The 17,246-nt window shown below is 38.4% G+C and overlaps 1 protein-coding gene across 1 annotated transcript in view; it reads right to left on the minus strand.

The window, feature by feature from the left end:
* The window catches only part of TBC1D23 (TBC1 domain family member 23), a 60,521-nt gene extending 44,307 nt beyond the window's left edge, over window positions 1–16,214 (minus strand). The window contains 1 exon segment of the mRNA XM_036850730.1: window positions 15,966–16,214. Within this exon segment, the coding sequence (XP_036706625.1) occupies window positions 15,966–16,018 (53 nt within the window). The 5' untranslated portion in view covers window positions 16,019–16,214.
* Between the last annotated feature and the right edge of the window lie 1,032 nt (window positions 16,215–17,246).

A 17,246-nucleotide genomic window follows, 5' to 3' on the forward strand; every position in this document is an offset into this window, starting at 1 on the left:
TTTTTAAAAGTCATTTTAGAGAATTTGGCCAATGTATAAAAAAATTTAAAAACCAACACAAGTCGGTGGGGGAGGGATAAATTGGGAGATTGGGATTAACATATACACACTACTATATATAAAATAGATAACTAAAACGGACCTACTGTATAGCACAGGGAACTCCACTCAATACTCTGTAATGGCCTATATGGGAAAAGAATCTAAAAATGAGTGGATATATGCATGTGCATAACTGATTCAGTTTGCTGTACACCTGAAACTAACAAAACATTGTAAATCAACCATACTCCAATTAAAAGTAAAAAAAAAAATCAAAAAAACAAGAAACAACCACAATTCTATTACCATAAGATAAACACTGTTAACATTCCGTAAATAACTTTTCAGTTCTTCATATATATGTGTGTAAGTGTATGTGTGTGTGTACAGAAACATATATGCACATAAAAACTGTATTATATTGAATATATGTATATTTTTAATAAGCGTATTTTTAAAAATATTTATTTATTTATCTATTATGGCTGCGCCAGGTCTTAGTTGTGGCACGCAGGATCTTTAGTTGCAGCATGCGGACTTCTTAGTTGCAGCATGTGTGAGGGATCTAGTTCCCCGACCAGGGATCGAACCCGAGCCCCCTGCATTGGGAGTTTGGAGTCTTACCCGCTGGACTACCAGGTAAGTCCCTATATTGAATATATAATTTTATGCTCTGCAGGATTCACTTATTTATATTTTTCAAAAATATCATACACATTTCTCTGAGTCATTCAATACTCTTAAAAAATAAGATTTTTAATGGCTGAGTAATTGATTTGGCTGTCCCCCTACTGCTTGGTATTTATGTACTTTCTAAATTTTCCTTGCGTTAATCTTTTCCCACTTATCCTTAGCACAACTTCCCTCAAGAATTATTCAATAATCAATATTCTTTCATGTTAAAAGTTAGGTAATGCAGGCATCAAATATTATTTAGAATTATGACAGTATCCATTTGAACAAAAAACAAAATCGTGAAAGGTGGGTACTTCAGAGAAATGAAATAGGAAGGAAACTTTCACTTCTCACATAGCATCAGTCAGTACAGCTTGAGTATACTTATAATACATATTATATTCGTATGCACTGCTTGAATAATTTAAATAACATTTATGGATTCCTTTTTAACATATATACCTTTCACCAAGCAATAATTAATAATGAGTAAAGTGAGTCAGCTACAGGCATGTTCAAAGCAGTGCTTATTTTAACTATGAAAAACTACAAACAATGTAAATTGTCCTAAAATGAGGAATTGATTTAAATCAGCAGATGGAATACTAAGCAACAGTTTAAAATGCTAAAAAACAATTAATAACATGGAAAATGTTTATGATATTAAGGACATGTATTAAGTTTTTAAGAAAAAAAGTTTTAAAATTAACATCCAGGGAGGAACCAAGATGGCGGAGTAGAAGGTATAATGTTATGTCATAATTCTAGTTATTACTTTAAAATGTATATCTCAGAAATAACTAAAAAAATAAAATAAAATAAACATCCAAGCATACATGTTTAAAAGAAAAAGTACATTATCCCCACTCCCCAGCCAGTCTTTCCCATACACATGGGGAAGGATATAAAAAAAGTTTATTTCTAGTGGTTTACTTACAGGGGAATTTTAATTTGTTTTGTTTTGTTTTGTTTTGTTTTAGGGGGATTATTATCTGAATCCTCAAAAATGAACAAATATTTGCAAGGAGAAAAAAGATGATAATTCTCACCTCAAACATACATGTCCTTGCTTAAAGTATTAAGTATCTACTACTTAAGAAAGACTATTTCACATAATCAGTAAGAAGAAAACAATCAGTAAGAAGAAAACAATGTGGCATGTGTAACATACATATATTAATTTATTTTAGTTCTCTCATACTGAATAGTGAAAGTGTAAAAAAAAATAAACAAGTGCAACCCATACTGACAACAAACTTTTCTAAAAGTTTAAATATATGATAAATTTGGAAGGAAGTTAAAAGATGTAAAAATATTTGTTTCTATTTTTGAGCATGGAAGAAAATTAATTTTGGAGAAGGGATGTCCTCCTCATGCTTCCTGTGTAAGGAGTTAAAAGTAGAGGGTGGAAGGGTGGCATAGATTTGCTATAAGAACTTTCATGTGGCTTCACTTTATGTCCTCAGATTAATTCCATGGCCTAAGACTTCAAGAACATTCTTAACACCCTGAACTTCACTCCTTTGTCTTCCTGCCACATTCAGAAAGCTGCAAACTCCTAACACCGGGATAATCTAACCAGTTCTGCCTTCTTTGTTCCTATACTCTGCTCACTGAGGACTTCATGGGAAAAGAAATTAAGACAACTTCATGACGCTATCATAGATTCACCACCATCTATTTCTTCTAGGCATCAATACTACCTGAAAATCTTCCCCTATTTACTACTTTCTTCAGACTCCCTACCCAGCCACTTTACCTCAAGTGACATTACTTCTGACTCCAAAGAGAAAATATAGGACAGCAGGCTTCTCTTCCCTTTGATCTCAGCCACTCTCCAAAACCAGACATAAGTAACTTATTATCCCAGACATCATTTCCTTCTTCCCTATATGCACAGATGTCTAGGCATCCTTTCTCTAGTCCAAGACTGATAACTTCCCCTGGGTCTTATCTCCCTCACCCCTCCCTCCCCCCACCCCCTCCGCCCCACCCCAACTCCTCTGGAGCCATGTGCCACCAATTATCCCCCTCTCTCCTATCTTCCACTTCTCTTTCTCCACTGGCTCTTTCCTCTGAGCCATATACTCAAGTATTGCTATTAGAAACAACATCAATAATGAAAACCACAAAAACTCCTCCAAACTTTCCTTTCACGTAGGTAACCAAACTCTTGGTTGTTCCTTTCCCAGCAAAGCTTTCTGAAAGTATTCTTGATAACATATGTCACCACTTCTCCCTCATCTTCCACTCAACTCCTCCTCTTACGCACCCAATCATTCCTCCTCCTTCTCTGACACCCACAACTCCAGAGGGACCACTCTCCCTATGCTCCTTCCTAATAATCAAATCTTTACCTTAATTTGACCTTTCCAAGGCACCTGACGACTCTCCTTTCTCCAAAAAAAAAAAATACACAGGGACTTCCCTGGTGGTGTAGTGGTTAAGAATCCGCCTGCCAATGCGGGGGACACGGGTTCAATCCCTGGTCCGGGAAGATCCCACATGCCGCAGAGCAACTAAGCCCGTGAGCCACAACTGCTGAACCTGCGCTATGGAGCCCACATGCCACAACTACTGAGCCCGACTGCCACAACTACTGAAGCCCTTGCACCTAGAGCCCGCGTTCCACAACAAGAGAAGCCACTGCAATGAGAAGCCCGGGCACCGTAATGAAGAGTAGCCCCTGCTCGCTGCAACTAGAGAAAGCCCGCACGCAGCAACAAAAACCCAATGCAGCCTAAGTGAATGAATGAATGAATAAATAAATAAAAACTACTCATGTTTCTTTAAAAAAAAAAAAGATACTCTAATAGCCAATAAGTACATAAAAAGACACACATCATCATTAGCCATTAGGGAAACTCAAATAAAACCACAATGAGAAAAAAGAAAACCCACAAGGAGATGCCACTTCACACTCACAAGGATGGCTAATACCAAAAAGTCATAATAGAAACTGGAACCTTCATACATTGCTGGTAGGAATGTAAAATGGTTCAGCTATTTTTGAAATTGGTTTGACAGATCCTCAAAATGTTAAAGTTGCAATATGACACAGCAATTCTACTCCTAGGTATACATACACAGGAGAGAATACAATACATACACCACACAAAAACTTGTACATAAACCACAATGAGATACTATACAACACATCCATTAGGATGGCTAGTATCAAAAAAAAGAGGGGGGTGGACAGGGCAAAAATATGGAGAAATTAGAATTCTTGTGCATTGCTAGCTAGTGGAAATGAAAAACGGTACAGCCAACTGCGGAAAAGTTTGGCAGTTCTTTAAAAAGTTAAACACAGAATTACCATATTACCTAGCAATTCCACTTCAGGGTATATACCCAAAAGAACAGAAAGCAAGGATTCAAACAGGTATTTGTACATTCATGTTCACAGCAGTATTATTCACAACAGCCAAAAAAGTGGAAACAACCCAAATATTCATTGATGCATGAATGGATAAACAAAATGTGGTACATATATATATATACAATGGAAGGTTAGCCTTAAAAAGGAAGGAAATTCTGACACATGCTACAACATGAATGAACTCTGAAGACAAATGTTAAGTGGGAAAAAAAAAGTCACAAAAGGGCAAACAGTGTATGATTCCACTTATATGAGGTACCTAAAATAGGCAAATTCATAGAGACAAAAAGTAGAATAGAGGTAACCAGAGGCTGGAGGTAGGGGGCAATGGGGAGCTATTGTTTATTAGGTAGAGAGTCTCTGTTTGGGATGATGAAAAATTCTGGACAGTGGTGATGGCTGCACAACATTGTGAATGTATTTAATGTCACTTAATTGTACATGTTAAAATGGCAAATTTTATGTTACGTATGTCTTATCACATTAAAAAAGGCAACAACAAAAAACTTCTAAAGAATATTTATAACAGTAGTATATTATTCATAATGGCCAAAAAAGAGGAAACAATCCAAATGTCCATCATCTGATGAATAAATAAAATGTGTATTCATACACTGGAATACTAAGCAATAGAAAGGAATGAAGTTTTGATAACATGCAACACATGTGTGAACCTTGAAAATTATGCTCAGTGAAAGAAACCAGACACAAAGGCCACATATTATATGATTTCATTCACACGAAATGTCCAAAATATGCAAATGTATAGAAAGTAGATCATTAGGACCTGGGGTGACAGGGGAATAAGACAGATGCTAATGGGTATGGGGTTTCTTTGGGGGTAATGAAAACACTCTAAACTTAGATCATGGTGACGACTGCTGGGAATATACTAAAACCCGTGAACTGTACAATTTAAATGGATGTATTTTTATGATTCATAAATTACATCTCAATAAAAATGTTACGAAAAAGTAACTTCATTAGAAAAAGTTTAGAGACTCTTTAATTTAGGGCTTTAAGAGGAAGCTTTTGTGTCAACCCTCATTTACTATTTCAATGAAGGGAGTGTATCACTATGAAGGGTCCAAGCCACACCTTAGCGTTGTTAAGGGGATAACAGCTTGCCTTGCCTCTTTAACTTCTCAAATTGATACTACTTGTTAACTACCAGTGTGGGAAAGGAACAGACTCCTAAACAGTTGCCATGGCAGCTCAATAGCAAAAGCATCAAGAATTAAGAATATAAAGGCTTAGAAACAATGTGTTACAGAGAAAATAATATAAAATTTAAAATCAGAAAACATGACATCAGATTCTATACACTTTTAACAGCTGTGTGACCTAAGATACAAACTCAGTTTCTTCCCCTGTAAAACAGGGATAGTATCAGATACCATCCAATCAAAAGAGGTGGAGAGTACTTATACAGCACATGAATTATCTTCTGTTCTACTAGACTATCACTCCCACTCCTCTTTCATTCCATCTTAATGACTACACCTTGCCTGAATTTGTCCTTTCCAACTTTCTTTTTCAGGACGGTCTCCATACAAGACTCCACAGGCACTGAAGATTCACTGTTTCCCCAAAAAGAAGTGTGTCAGACAGTGAGTTGCTGTTCACATGAACCACTGCTGGGTACACGTGACACAAACCCTGAGGCACGAATGAGACAATAGCAAAGTGTGGAAAAAACTAAAATTAGAAGACAAGCGAAAACACAAGTGTAGGAATACTAAGTAACTCTTCATTTAGTCAAGATTAAATCTTTAAAGACAAAGTAAGCACTCAATAAGTTTTTTTTAATAGAAAGCATACATATGAAATAATGAAGTAGCCCTAGAATTAAGCAATTAGCAATCATTCCCAGCAACTTATTAGATGGCCTGTATGACTTCCCATAGCCTATTCAACTTCAGAATAGACTCTTGTCACCCAAAAGCATACTGAGATAAATTGCTAAAACACTTAAGACAGAATGTTTTCTGGGTTGGAAACAAATCGTTTTAATTCATCAAGCTTCTCAGTCTACCAAGTAAGCTAAGTCAACTTCACTAGTTTCCAAAATTCTTTAAAATCCAATCCTTTTCTGTAATTATTTTAAAAAATCAAAGATTATAGTAGTTCAAAAAGACCACTTAGGACCTAGAATATACATAATCACCTAAGCTTAAATGCAGAGTACAGAGAAACTAGAGAAAATCCAAATTACCAATTTTTAAAAAAATTAATTTTGTGTCTTAAAGTGGTCAGGATCTAAGATGCATTATTATGTGATTAAAAGAAAAATACAAAAGCCGCATTACAGGGGAAATCAATAAAAGCCCAACACCTGCTGTATAAACATCTTAAATGTGTTATTTCTACTGCAAAGGATATTGTTCAAACCTCTGACTGCTAGCAGTAGTACAGTCATCCCTCTGTATCGGTTGGAGATTGATTCCAGGACCCGCTGCAGATACCAAAAACCCTAAGATGCTCAAATCCCTTATATAAAATGGCATAGTACAGCCGGCCCTCTGTATTCCCGAGTTCCAAAACTACAGGTTCTACACTCCTGTATATGGAACTCAAGGATACAGAGGGGCTACTGTATTAAACAGAGCCAAGAGGTAAAATGGACTCAGAACTCTTCACTGAAAGTATTCTTAGCATTCAAATATATAAAGAACAATATAGCCTATGATTATTCTCCTTTCCCCCAATATTTCCACATTTGCTTATTCAAAAGGTCCTACGTGTGACCTCCCTTTCAAAAAGTCATCTCTCTCTTTCCCTTTATGGTTCAACTCCCTGCAAACTGTAGTCTCCACTTGCCTCCACATCATCTCTCCTCATTCACTCAAACCCTCCATTGCTCTAATAAAACTGCTCCAAGGAGTCATTAGTCATCTTTCCTGGTCCTCATCTTCTTCACATACTCTGCAAAGTTAGATTCTCTCATTAAAACACTCTGCCTTCAGTTTGCAGTACTTCTCCTGTAACTCTCTCTAACCCATGCTCTGAATTCTTTCCTCCCTAACAAAAGTATTCTTTTTTCAAATCTTCAATAAATATGTATTGAAGCACCTACTACATGCTAGCCACTGTGTTGAGGCACTGAAGATCTAGCAGTAAACAAAGCCGGTGCTCTCATGTAGCTTACAGTCTAGCTGGCTCCTCCAAGGTTTTAGCCCAGGTCCTATTATCCCCCAAGGTTTTAGCCCAGGTCCTATTATCTAATCCCACTGAACAGAGATGGGAGCGGCTCTTTTTGAGCTGTAGTTCATTCCAATTTGTTTAGAATGTAAACCGCTGATGAGCACAGATTAAACAATGACAGGCCAGCTTGCTCATGTATACACATTATACCCAGGCACAAGCTTCTGATCAATTATTTAAAACTCAAAAATAGCCAGCTAACTAGTCGTGAGCACCAGCAAATTGTGTAACAGTGACAAGTTGCACATGTTGAGCTGTGGTTTCATGACTTAATTTGTGCCATCAGACTTCTGGTTATTTCTTAACGCCCAGGTCATGAGACATCAGCACCAAAGCTTTGTCTGAACTTATTTTGCTACTATTGTTAGCACACTTGTTACAAATTACTACCAAACCAAAACTCCTTACTTTGTTCCTGAATATTTTGTGTGACATTTGTTCGAAATGGAAATAGCAGAACTTTGTTACAGGTTCACTTGTAGATATGGATGGAGTTGACCATAATATGTATTATGCAACTTATTTTTAAATACCAATCTCAAATTATCAAAGCATTCTAACAGCAAATAGTATGATGGCACATTTGGAAATGACCATGACACCTTACAGTCCATGAGAGCACAATCTGTTAATTGTGAAATCTTGAAGTTATCTGGATTCTTGTCAGTCAGACACACTTACAGTATTTTAACAAAATGTATATTTGAATGCCAAGGGGAAAAACGCCATACACCAGCTTGAAAAAACAAATAGTGAAACTATGTATCAGGATCAGATCCACAAAAGCAGCTTTGGGAGATTCCCCTATCAAATACTGTAATCCTCTGCAGAATTTGTGTTTAACTAGGATCTTGGCCAAGTAAAGAAGGTGCTAAATCTAGTCCTCTTGGCTTGAAGGGACAAACAAACATGATAGCTACAATATTTCAGCACTCTGCAATAGGCAAAGGAGACAGTGATCACAGATGCTGCTCTGTAAACTACTAAAATTAACTACAGTACAAATGGACCAGATGCTTTAAATTTTCATAAACTTATTTTTGATCCATAATCCACGTAGATCAAATTGCACCAATGGTATACCTTCCTCCGCTAAGAAAAAACTCAGGAATTTTTGTGTAAGCACTAAAAAAAAAAAGCTGCTTATAACTTTACCATATGTGTAATGTTGCAATGCATTCGCTGTAAGACTTGGCTTACAAAATGGAAGAATATCTCTCTACTAATGAGTAGCTAACTTTAGAGAGTGTTCTAAATCCTTTTCCTCTTCCATGCTTCCTCAAAATAAAAAGTCCCCAACACACTGTTCCTTTCTATACATATAAGGTGACTTCCTAGCACTTTTAAGGCACAAAGAAATGCATCAGGGTCTTTCCCCCCACCCCCCAACCAAAGCACTAGTTTATCTGGAAACTGAAAATAGTGTATACCTTTTGCCTCAAAGAAAGAATGGGATGAAAACAGCACAAGTCAACACAAAACAGCAAATTACCTGTTTCTATTACAAATTTCCACTTTACTCAAAATGTAATGAGAAAAGAAATACCCCCAATATTCCTTTTCTTGAAACCATCATTTTGGAAGATAAAGGAACAATTATTGCAAATGAGGTGACAATACTTTGCAACATTCGGGCAATTCTTTCCAAAGGTACTCTACCAATGGAGATCACAGTTTGGCAAAGAAATACATAACGGATTTATTTTTTAAACCTGAATTCCAACATTAGTGATAACTCATTCAATAAAATAGGGTCTCATTTATTTTCATGTCAGTGGTTAAATCTAAATGGAATCTACAAAATAAGCTCAAGAATGTTTGGTATTCAACTGCACACCGATGAGATGAATACATCCTTCTGTGTGTCACTTTTATACTTCAAAACAGAGACCAGAAGCTCTTTACAGAGGGACAATAACCACAAGGAAGCTACTTTAAAAGCAAGTTTCTTATTCCTCCAACATCACTGAATAAAAACAGTGAAAAAATTACTGAGGTGAGTTATTAAAACTGTGTAACTGTTTACATGTTGTAATTAAATACCACTACTGTGCTCTCACAAACTAAATAAGTAAATCAAAAATTATAATTTTACTTCCATAAATGATATGTATACATATAATTGTGTTACTTATATATTTACATATATTTATCTTATTACATAAATACACTTAAATATATAACATATTATATATATAATCTAGATAATACTTGTAACCATAATATCTTTTTAAAAAATTTTATTTATTTATTTATTTATTTTTGGCTGGGTTGGGTCTTCGTTGCTGCGCGCGGGCTTTCTCTAGTTGCAGCGAGCGGGGGCTACTCTTTGTTGCAGTGCATGGGCTTCTCCTTGCAGTGGCTTCTCTTGTTGCAGAGCACAGGCTCTAGGGCATGCAGGCTCTAGAGCGCAGGCTCAGCAGTCGTGGCGCACAGGCTTAACTGCTCTGCGGCATGTGGGATCATCCCGGACCAGGGCTCGAACCCGTGTCCCCTGCATTGGCAGGCGGATTCTTAACCACTGCGCCACCAGGGAAGTCCCTGTAAGCATATTATCTTAAGATAAAAAACTAATCTATTTAAGTGATTTTTGGCAAGAGATATGAGGACACATTATGAAAACCATAGAGATATAAAGTTATAGTATATAATGCTCTGTATCATATCCCACCATATCAATCATGAATTGTCCCTTCCTGTGGATGCAAGAACAATAATGTGTTTCACAGCTTATGCATATCCTTAGAGCCTTGTAAAGTGCCACAGAAAATACACACCATATGTTCAACAAAGCACAACTTTGCATATTGTATGTTTCAAAACACATGGTTGACTGAGTATAGGATTAGCATATTTTTAACTGGGTTCTCTCTAGCTGTCTGTTAAAGTATTTGTGAACTATACACTGTACACGCAATCAACTTTAGAAAGAGCACAGGGCTTAAAGAGCCATGAGTTTAAGTCCCAGATTTTCCGCTCACTGGGTCTATTGTCTAACCTCCCTATGCCTGTTCTCTCATCTCTAACAAGGAAAGGACAATAATTCATAATTTCCCTTCTTCATAGAATTGTTCTAAGAGCCAAAATGAGATAGAATACAAAGGATAAAGCGCTACGTGAACATAGTATTTTCTTATATCTTCTTAGTGAAATTATTAAATACCACCAAAGCAACTAGTTTTATGTAACAACTGCTTTAATGTAAGGAAAGCACACGCTACAGCATTCCCACCCAACTACGAAATGCTATGTCAGCTTAAGGATAAGAAAAAACTCCTTTAACCTTGGAGAAGGAGGAAGATGTGAAACAAATTATTTAATTAGTCATCATTTTCTCAACTTAGGTCAAAAGGTAAGACAGACCCTTAAAAACAAATATACATTAAATTTCAGGAAATAGGTTTGTTTTTTTCTTAATTGGCTCTTACTGCTCTTGCATTTCCACAAACAACAATTTGCTCTTGTGAACCTAACATATGGGACTGATTTGTTTTCCATGTGTAATTCTCAATATCTAAATAAGTCACTTCAAGCACTGTCCCTTTTCAAGCTGTATAATCCTATTCTACTCTGCTAAAGCATGTAATTTCCAACAACACAAGTACTTAAGTATCTTCAGAAGATATCTTCATGTATCTATTCCTAGGGCTAAAATGATGAAAAACTGAAGTGCCCAAGAATGTCAGAACAATGCACAGTTCTGGTTTAAATGTTTCAAATTTTTTCTACAACACTACATAGCAGCTTGAATATAACCAGTATTTAGTTAATGTTTGCTGAATGAATTAGGAATGCTTTGCCTCTATTTTGCTTTTTGATACATGGGGCGGGGCGGGGGGGGGCACTGTCTTTGGTTTATACCAAGTAGAATCCACATTTCACCATAAGCAGCAGAAAAGATTTGCCAAGCATACTTTATCAATTCTGTTCAGAAGACACCTACTCATGAGTTGGCCGTGTATCGCAGTACACTTAACTAGTGCTCCAGAATTACCTGAATTGCCTCACTATACTCAGATAGGGAATGCACCTGTATTCTCAGCAGTGAGTACAAATAAACAGAAATAAATTAATTGAATACATTTCTTTAGCGTGCAAAAACCAATTACTAACTCTTACCTGTGGATATTAAAACATCCACAGGAACAAAATCCTAAAAGTGAATTACTATTTAGGAATTACCTCTAAAAACAGTAAAATCTGAATTATAATAATAACATTAATGTAAATACTATAAACAAAGTAAGTCTTCCTAATTTCTAATTTTTGTCTACCCTCTACTTACAGTTTACAAAATCAAACAGTTGTCACTTAAAAATTCCTAATTCCAGCCAGTAAGGATCATTTTCTCTTCATTTTTTTTAAGGTAATATCTAGTCTTCCTAGAACTACAAGCTACCAAGATTCTTCTTAAGCAACGGGTTACGTTGTCTTTCATATTAAATGTATTTCTTTATTGATTTTATCATGTCTGAATTTGCAATCACCTGCTCCCTAAGTGACACTTTAAATCTCTATTTCAATGCTTATGAAATGTAAAGCACTGAGAGTACTACTCACAAAGTGCATAAAACTTTGAAAAAGACCCCATTATTCTCAAAACAATTCCTATTCACATTTCAAATTACAACAATAGAAGCTTCTTTATGGAACTGATATTTCTACAATTTTAATAGAAGTTTAGCAGCAATTTAAGAAAAGTTGTACAAAAAATTTTAACTAAGCAAACTCAGAATACCAACAGTTGTTGTACAATCAATGTGTACACCAAAAAAAAAATTTTTTTTAATCATGACTTTAGATCTTAAGGAGTTATTTCAGAAAGAAAGCCTCAGAAAATGAAAGCCTCAATTTCAAAGCTGGTTTCTTCAATACCAAGAAGAATAATGACCAATCTTTAGACTGTAATAATTTAACATTTCTTTTATTTTCAAACCTGTAGCTTATACTAAGTTTTTAATTAAACTTAAATCATTTCAAACTGTAAACATTTTTACAAGGATTTCTCCATGCCCTCTGAGCTTACATGGCTGCAATTTCAGAAAGTTTGAGAGCTGAGGCAGTTTCTGATAACCCCGGTTTTCCATAAAAAATGAGCATTACACCAGCAGACAATTACACAGCTCACAAAAACAATGGAGTCAGAAAATTTATATCAATTGACAGCTTGGTATATTACTGCACATGATTTTACAAAAGTCTGTATTCATTCATGCACACATTCAGACAATTAACATTTACTGAGCCACCTGCTATCAGCACTGCCCATGAGAAGTTCACTAGCTAAAGAGCAATGATAAATCATGTAGTCAGATAAATTATAGTATAATTAGGTAATATATATACTATATAATGTATTAGGTGATACACTATAACATACAGAGAGATAAATTCCTCTGACCAACTCATTCGGAGATATACATCATCTAGAACCTTGATAACTAGAGTATGGTCCATGAACCAGAAATGCCATCACCCAGTAGCTGGTCAGTCAGAAATATGGAATCTCGGGTCCCAAGCAAACCTACTGAATCAGAATCTGCATTTTAACACGCTCTCCAGGTAACCCCAATGCACATTTAAGTTTTGAGAAACACTGAGCTAGAACATAATTGAAAAACAGTAAATAAGTAAAAGTGACATCTTGTACTTTTAAGCTCTCCGGGCCCCATCCTGAGCCTTTTTACAAATGAATAGATAATTTAACAAGTTCAGCTACTTACCTTCACAGATCAGGAACAAACTGGGAGATACCACTGACAACAAAGAAAGAAAACAGGAAAAACTAATAAAAAGCAATCTCAAAAAGGGATGGCTATAGGGGACCATTTAAACAGCAACAATCTACCCTTTCTGCCTAAATAGGCCCGAAAGGTGTCAGTGTGTTACATAAGTATAACAGTTATTGATGTTCTTAAATGTGTCTCCTCTAACTAGACCACAAATTCCTTGAGGACAAGGACCTAGTTTTATTCTTACACACTTACGTTTGTAAACTGAATGACCCTAAATCATTAAGATGAGTTTGGTTTAGGCAATGAGATGTATAGTACATTTCAGAAAAATTTCTATCTAAAAAAATTACAATAAAAATGTCACAGCATTTTTTTTTTTAAAAAGAATAAAGTCTCTCCATTCTATAACAACCCAATCAACAAGCACTCTAAGAACAGAGGCTTTACTGAACTTGTGGCTCCAAATCTGAATCTTTTCTGACTCCATTCAAACTCACTTCTAGGGGACCAGTGCATGGAGGGAGTAGAGAGAAAGATTAGAAGAGAATGGAGGGAGAATAAAAATCAGAGAACAGTCAGGGTTCCTCCACTCATGAAAATAAAGAGAAAAATGGGAAGCCTCACCAAAGATACAGAAACGCCAGAAGAGAACAAATACTACCTCTAGCAACCACTGACTCCATGGTCCTTGCCCCTGTGAACCAGACACCTGCTCACAATCCCCCTAACCTAAGAACTTAAAGACACCTTATCTCTGGAAACACTTCCCCTTGTGGCCTTCAATCAGCTATTACAGCCAGTTCATAATACAACAAATTCACTCCTCCAAAACAGCAAATTTCATGATGTCCTAGTCATTACTCTCCAAACAAATCATTAGTTTTCTTGCCTATGTCCTTGCTCATGCTATTACTTCATACAGAGACCTTTCTGCTCTGTTAATCTGACCCTGCATGTTAGCCACCAGCCATGTGTGGCTATTCAACATTTGAAATGTGGCTAAACCAGACAGAGATGTATGGTAAACGTAAAATACACATCGAATTTTAAGACTTGGTACAAAAAAGATGTAACAGTATTGTTTTTTTAACAATGATTACATGTTGAAATAATATTTTGAATATATTCAATTAAATAAAATAATTAAAATTAAATAATTAAAATTAATTTCACCTGTTTCTTTTTTTTTTTTAAAGGTTGACTACTTTTTTTTTTTTAATTTTTATTTATTTATTTATTTATTCATTCATTTATGGCTGTGTTGGGTCTTCGTTTCTGTGCGAGGGCTTTCCCCAGTTGCGGCAAGTGGGGGCCACTCTTCATCGCGGTGTGCGGGCCTCTCACTGTAGCGGCCTCTCTTGTTGCGGGGCACAGGCTCCAGACGCGCAGGCTCAGTAGTTGTGGCTCACGGGCCTAGTTGCTCCGCGGCATGTGGGATCCTCCCAGACCAGGGCTCGAACCCGTGTCCCCTGCATTGGCAGGCGGACTCTCAACCACTGCGCCACCAGGGAAGCCCCACCTGTTTCTTTTTAACGTGGCTACTAGAAAATTTAAATTACATATGTGGTACACATTACACTTCTATTGGACAGTGCTGGTCTAGACCCTACTCATTCTTTAAGGCCTAATTCAAACACCTCCAGCCCCGTAAAGCTTTCCCCAATGACTCCAAGTGGACATGGTTTCTGTCTCCCTGAACTTTCATATCACTTTTATTCACACTCCCAAAGAACCAGAGCAGTTTTACCTTCTGAGCGTTCCTATTACAGCTCCCCAACTCCAAGATACGCAAATCGAGAAAAGAAACTACATCTAGGTCACATAAATTTTCATCCTACACCTTGGAGAGTGCAGGTACTAAGGTGATGCTTGATGTCTGCTAATTGAGAGTTGAACTTCTCAATTACTATATTATCTATCCCTTTCACCGATTTCCATTTCTTTCTGAGGAATTAAACTCCATGTCTACAAATGTCCTGGATTGTAATTAGACAAATAGAGTGCCAGTGAGCTGTACATATATGATGAACAAGCAGATGTAAAACTATCTAATACCGGTGGTCAATACACTTACATCAACTGTAAAAATTCGACAAGCCTCTAAAGGTTCCACTTTTTTTTTTTTATGATGCTGTCCCTAAAAGTGTATTGTGAAGATCAACTAATTCAAAAGTAGGAGACTTTCCCAGAGATTAACGACACTGGGTGACTAAAGTCTACCAAAAATTGTCCGAGATCCTCCCACAACCCTGAGTATAAATCACGTAAGCATACAAAGGCTTGAGTAAAGCAAGAGCAGTGTCTTATATCGCACCCAAAGCTCTGAAATCGAGGTGTGAGGAAAGTGGTAGGATGGGAAAAGACGACTTGTGTGCAAGAGACGAAGGGTGTTAACTATTGGAACGCGAAACGACAAATAAAACCTAGCACAAAAAATGTCTGAATTATGTGGGAGGGATCCTCCCTGGGTGTATCTCTCAACCTCTGAACCCTCAGGCAAAGGTCGCGGTGGTCATTTCAATTGGTCTTTTCTTCAAATGGTATTCCAGTGCCTGAGATCTGCATCCGCGAATCTTCCTTCCTCACCAGCCTATTCTGACTCCCCGGGCCAGGAATTCCGGCCAAACCCAACCCTGAAGCCACCCTTCTCCAGCACAGTTTGGAAACCGGCGGATGAACGGGGAGGGCCGAACTGAGACCCAGCAGCTGGACGACACCCCTCTCCCTTCGAGTCCGGGCTTAGCCCCTTGGGCAGGACTGGGCTGGCAGACGAGAGCCAGTAGGCAGAGGGGGCGGGGCAGGGCGCCGGACTTCGAGGACTGGGCTTCCCGTTCCATGCCGGCGCCTGCCGATGCCGCGGGGACCCGCAGGGTGGTGACAAGGCAGAATAGAAAGGCAGTGCAAAGCAGCCCGGGGCTTTCACTCACCAGCCGTCGCCGCCCGGCGTTGGCAGTGGCAGGACCTCTTCGCCTTCCGCCATTGCTGTTGACGTCCACGTCACTTTGCCGAAAAGTGGACCCGGCGCCGAGACCGACTCAGACCCAACGTCGTAAAAGGTCCTCGGAAGTCTGGGACTGAGCTTCTGGAGAGGGAAAGGAAGAGGGAAGAGGCGACGACGCGAGGAACGCAACGTCACGACGTCCCGAGGGCGAAAGGTAACTTGGAGGAGGAAACGTGGAGAGCCGCTGCCCCTCCAAAGACTACATGTCCCAGGATGCCGCGGGGCCCGGGCCAGGCGCAGTGGGCGGGGCTTGGCGAGGGCGTGCGTCCCAGTAGGAGGCCCTTGAGAGCGTCGCTTCTTGGCGTCCAGTTAGCGTCTGCTTTGCGTCTTGGCGTCCTGCTTAAAGTCATATTTGATTGTCTTAAATAGTGGAGAGGCGAGGGGAGGTGGGAATTCCACAGGGAAGGCGGAGATAGGAGCATAGCCACATTTGGGCCATTTCCTAGTGCAACAGCTGTGTTTGAGAAAAGAGTGGGATGTAAGGAAAAGGCACGCTCACCCCTGTTTGTGGGGCGCGGTCAGAAGTACAAATGGAGGCCACGTACTTTATGTTTGAATACTTTAAAAGTTTTTTTTTTTTTTAAAGCTAAACAGTAAAGGAAATATGTTCTAGCCTCCCACCTTTATAAACATATCTTTCTAACAACATAGAAGGTCAAGTCCAAATTTAGAATTCTAGAACTCTGGACTTCCAAGCAAGGAGAGCTGCCACGTTCCTTCTCTTCCCACCCTACTTCCCCTTCACTCCACGTGCGTGGACTCCTCGGCCTCCACATCCAAGCTCGGTGTCTACCATCACCAGCAAAGCACCGGCTTTTTGTTTCCCCTTGACCATCCCTGGGCCTAGGGCTGAGCACAGGTGCAGGAAGATGGACCTAGGGAAATGCTTTTGTAAGCCCTGGACCTAATGCTGATGAAGTAGAGCCACATGTAACAATATGGATAAATCTGGAAAATATGATGTTAAATGAACAAACATTGCGGAAGGGTAGGTAAAGTATGGTGTGATTTATATTTGGCTTTAAAAATAGGCAGCACATGAGCTTCCCTGGTGGCGCAGTAGTTAAGATCCGCCTGCCAACCCAGGGGACACGGGTTCGAGCCCTGGCCCGGGAAGATCCCACATGCTGTGGAGCAACTAAGCCCGTGCGCCACACAACTACTGAGCCTGCGCTCTAGAGCCCGCGAGCCACAACTACTGAAGCCC

The sequence above is a fragment of the Balaenoptera musculus genome, chromosome 4 (genome assembly GCF_009873245.2).
Source record: "Balaenoptera musculus isolate JJ_BM4_2016_0621 chromosome 4, mBalMus1.pri.v3, whole genome shotgun sequence".
NCBI lineage: Eukaryota > Metazoa > Chordata > Mammalia > Artiodactyla > Balaenopteridae > Balaenoptera > Balaenoptera musculus.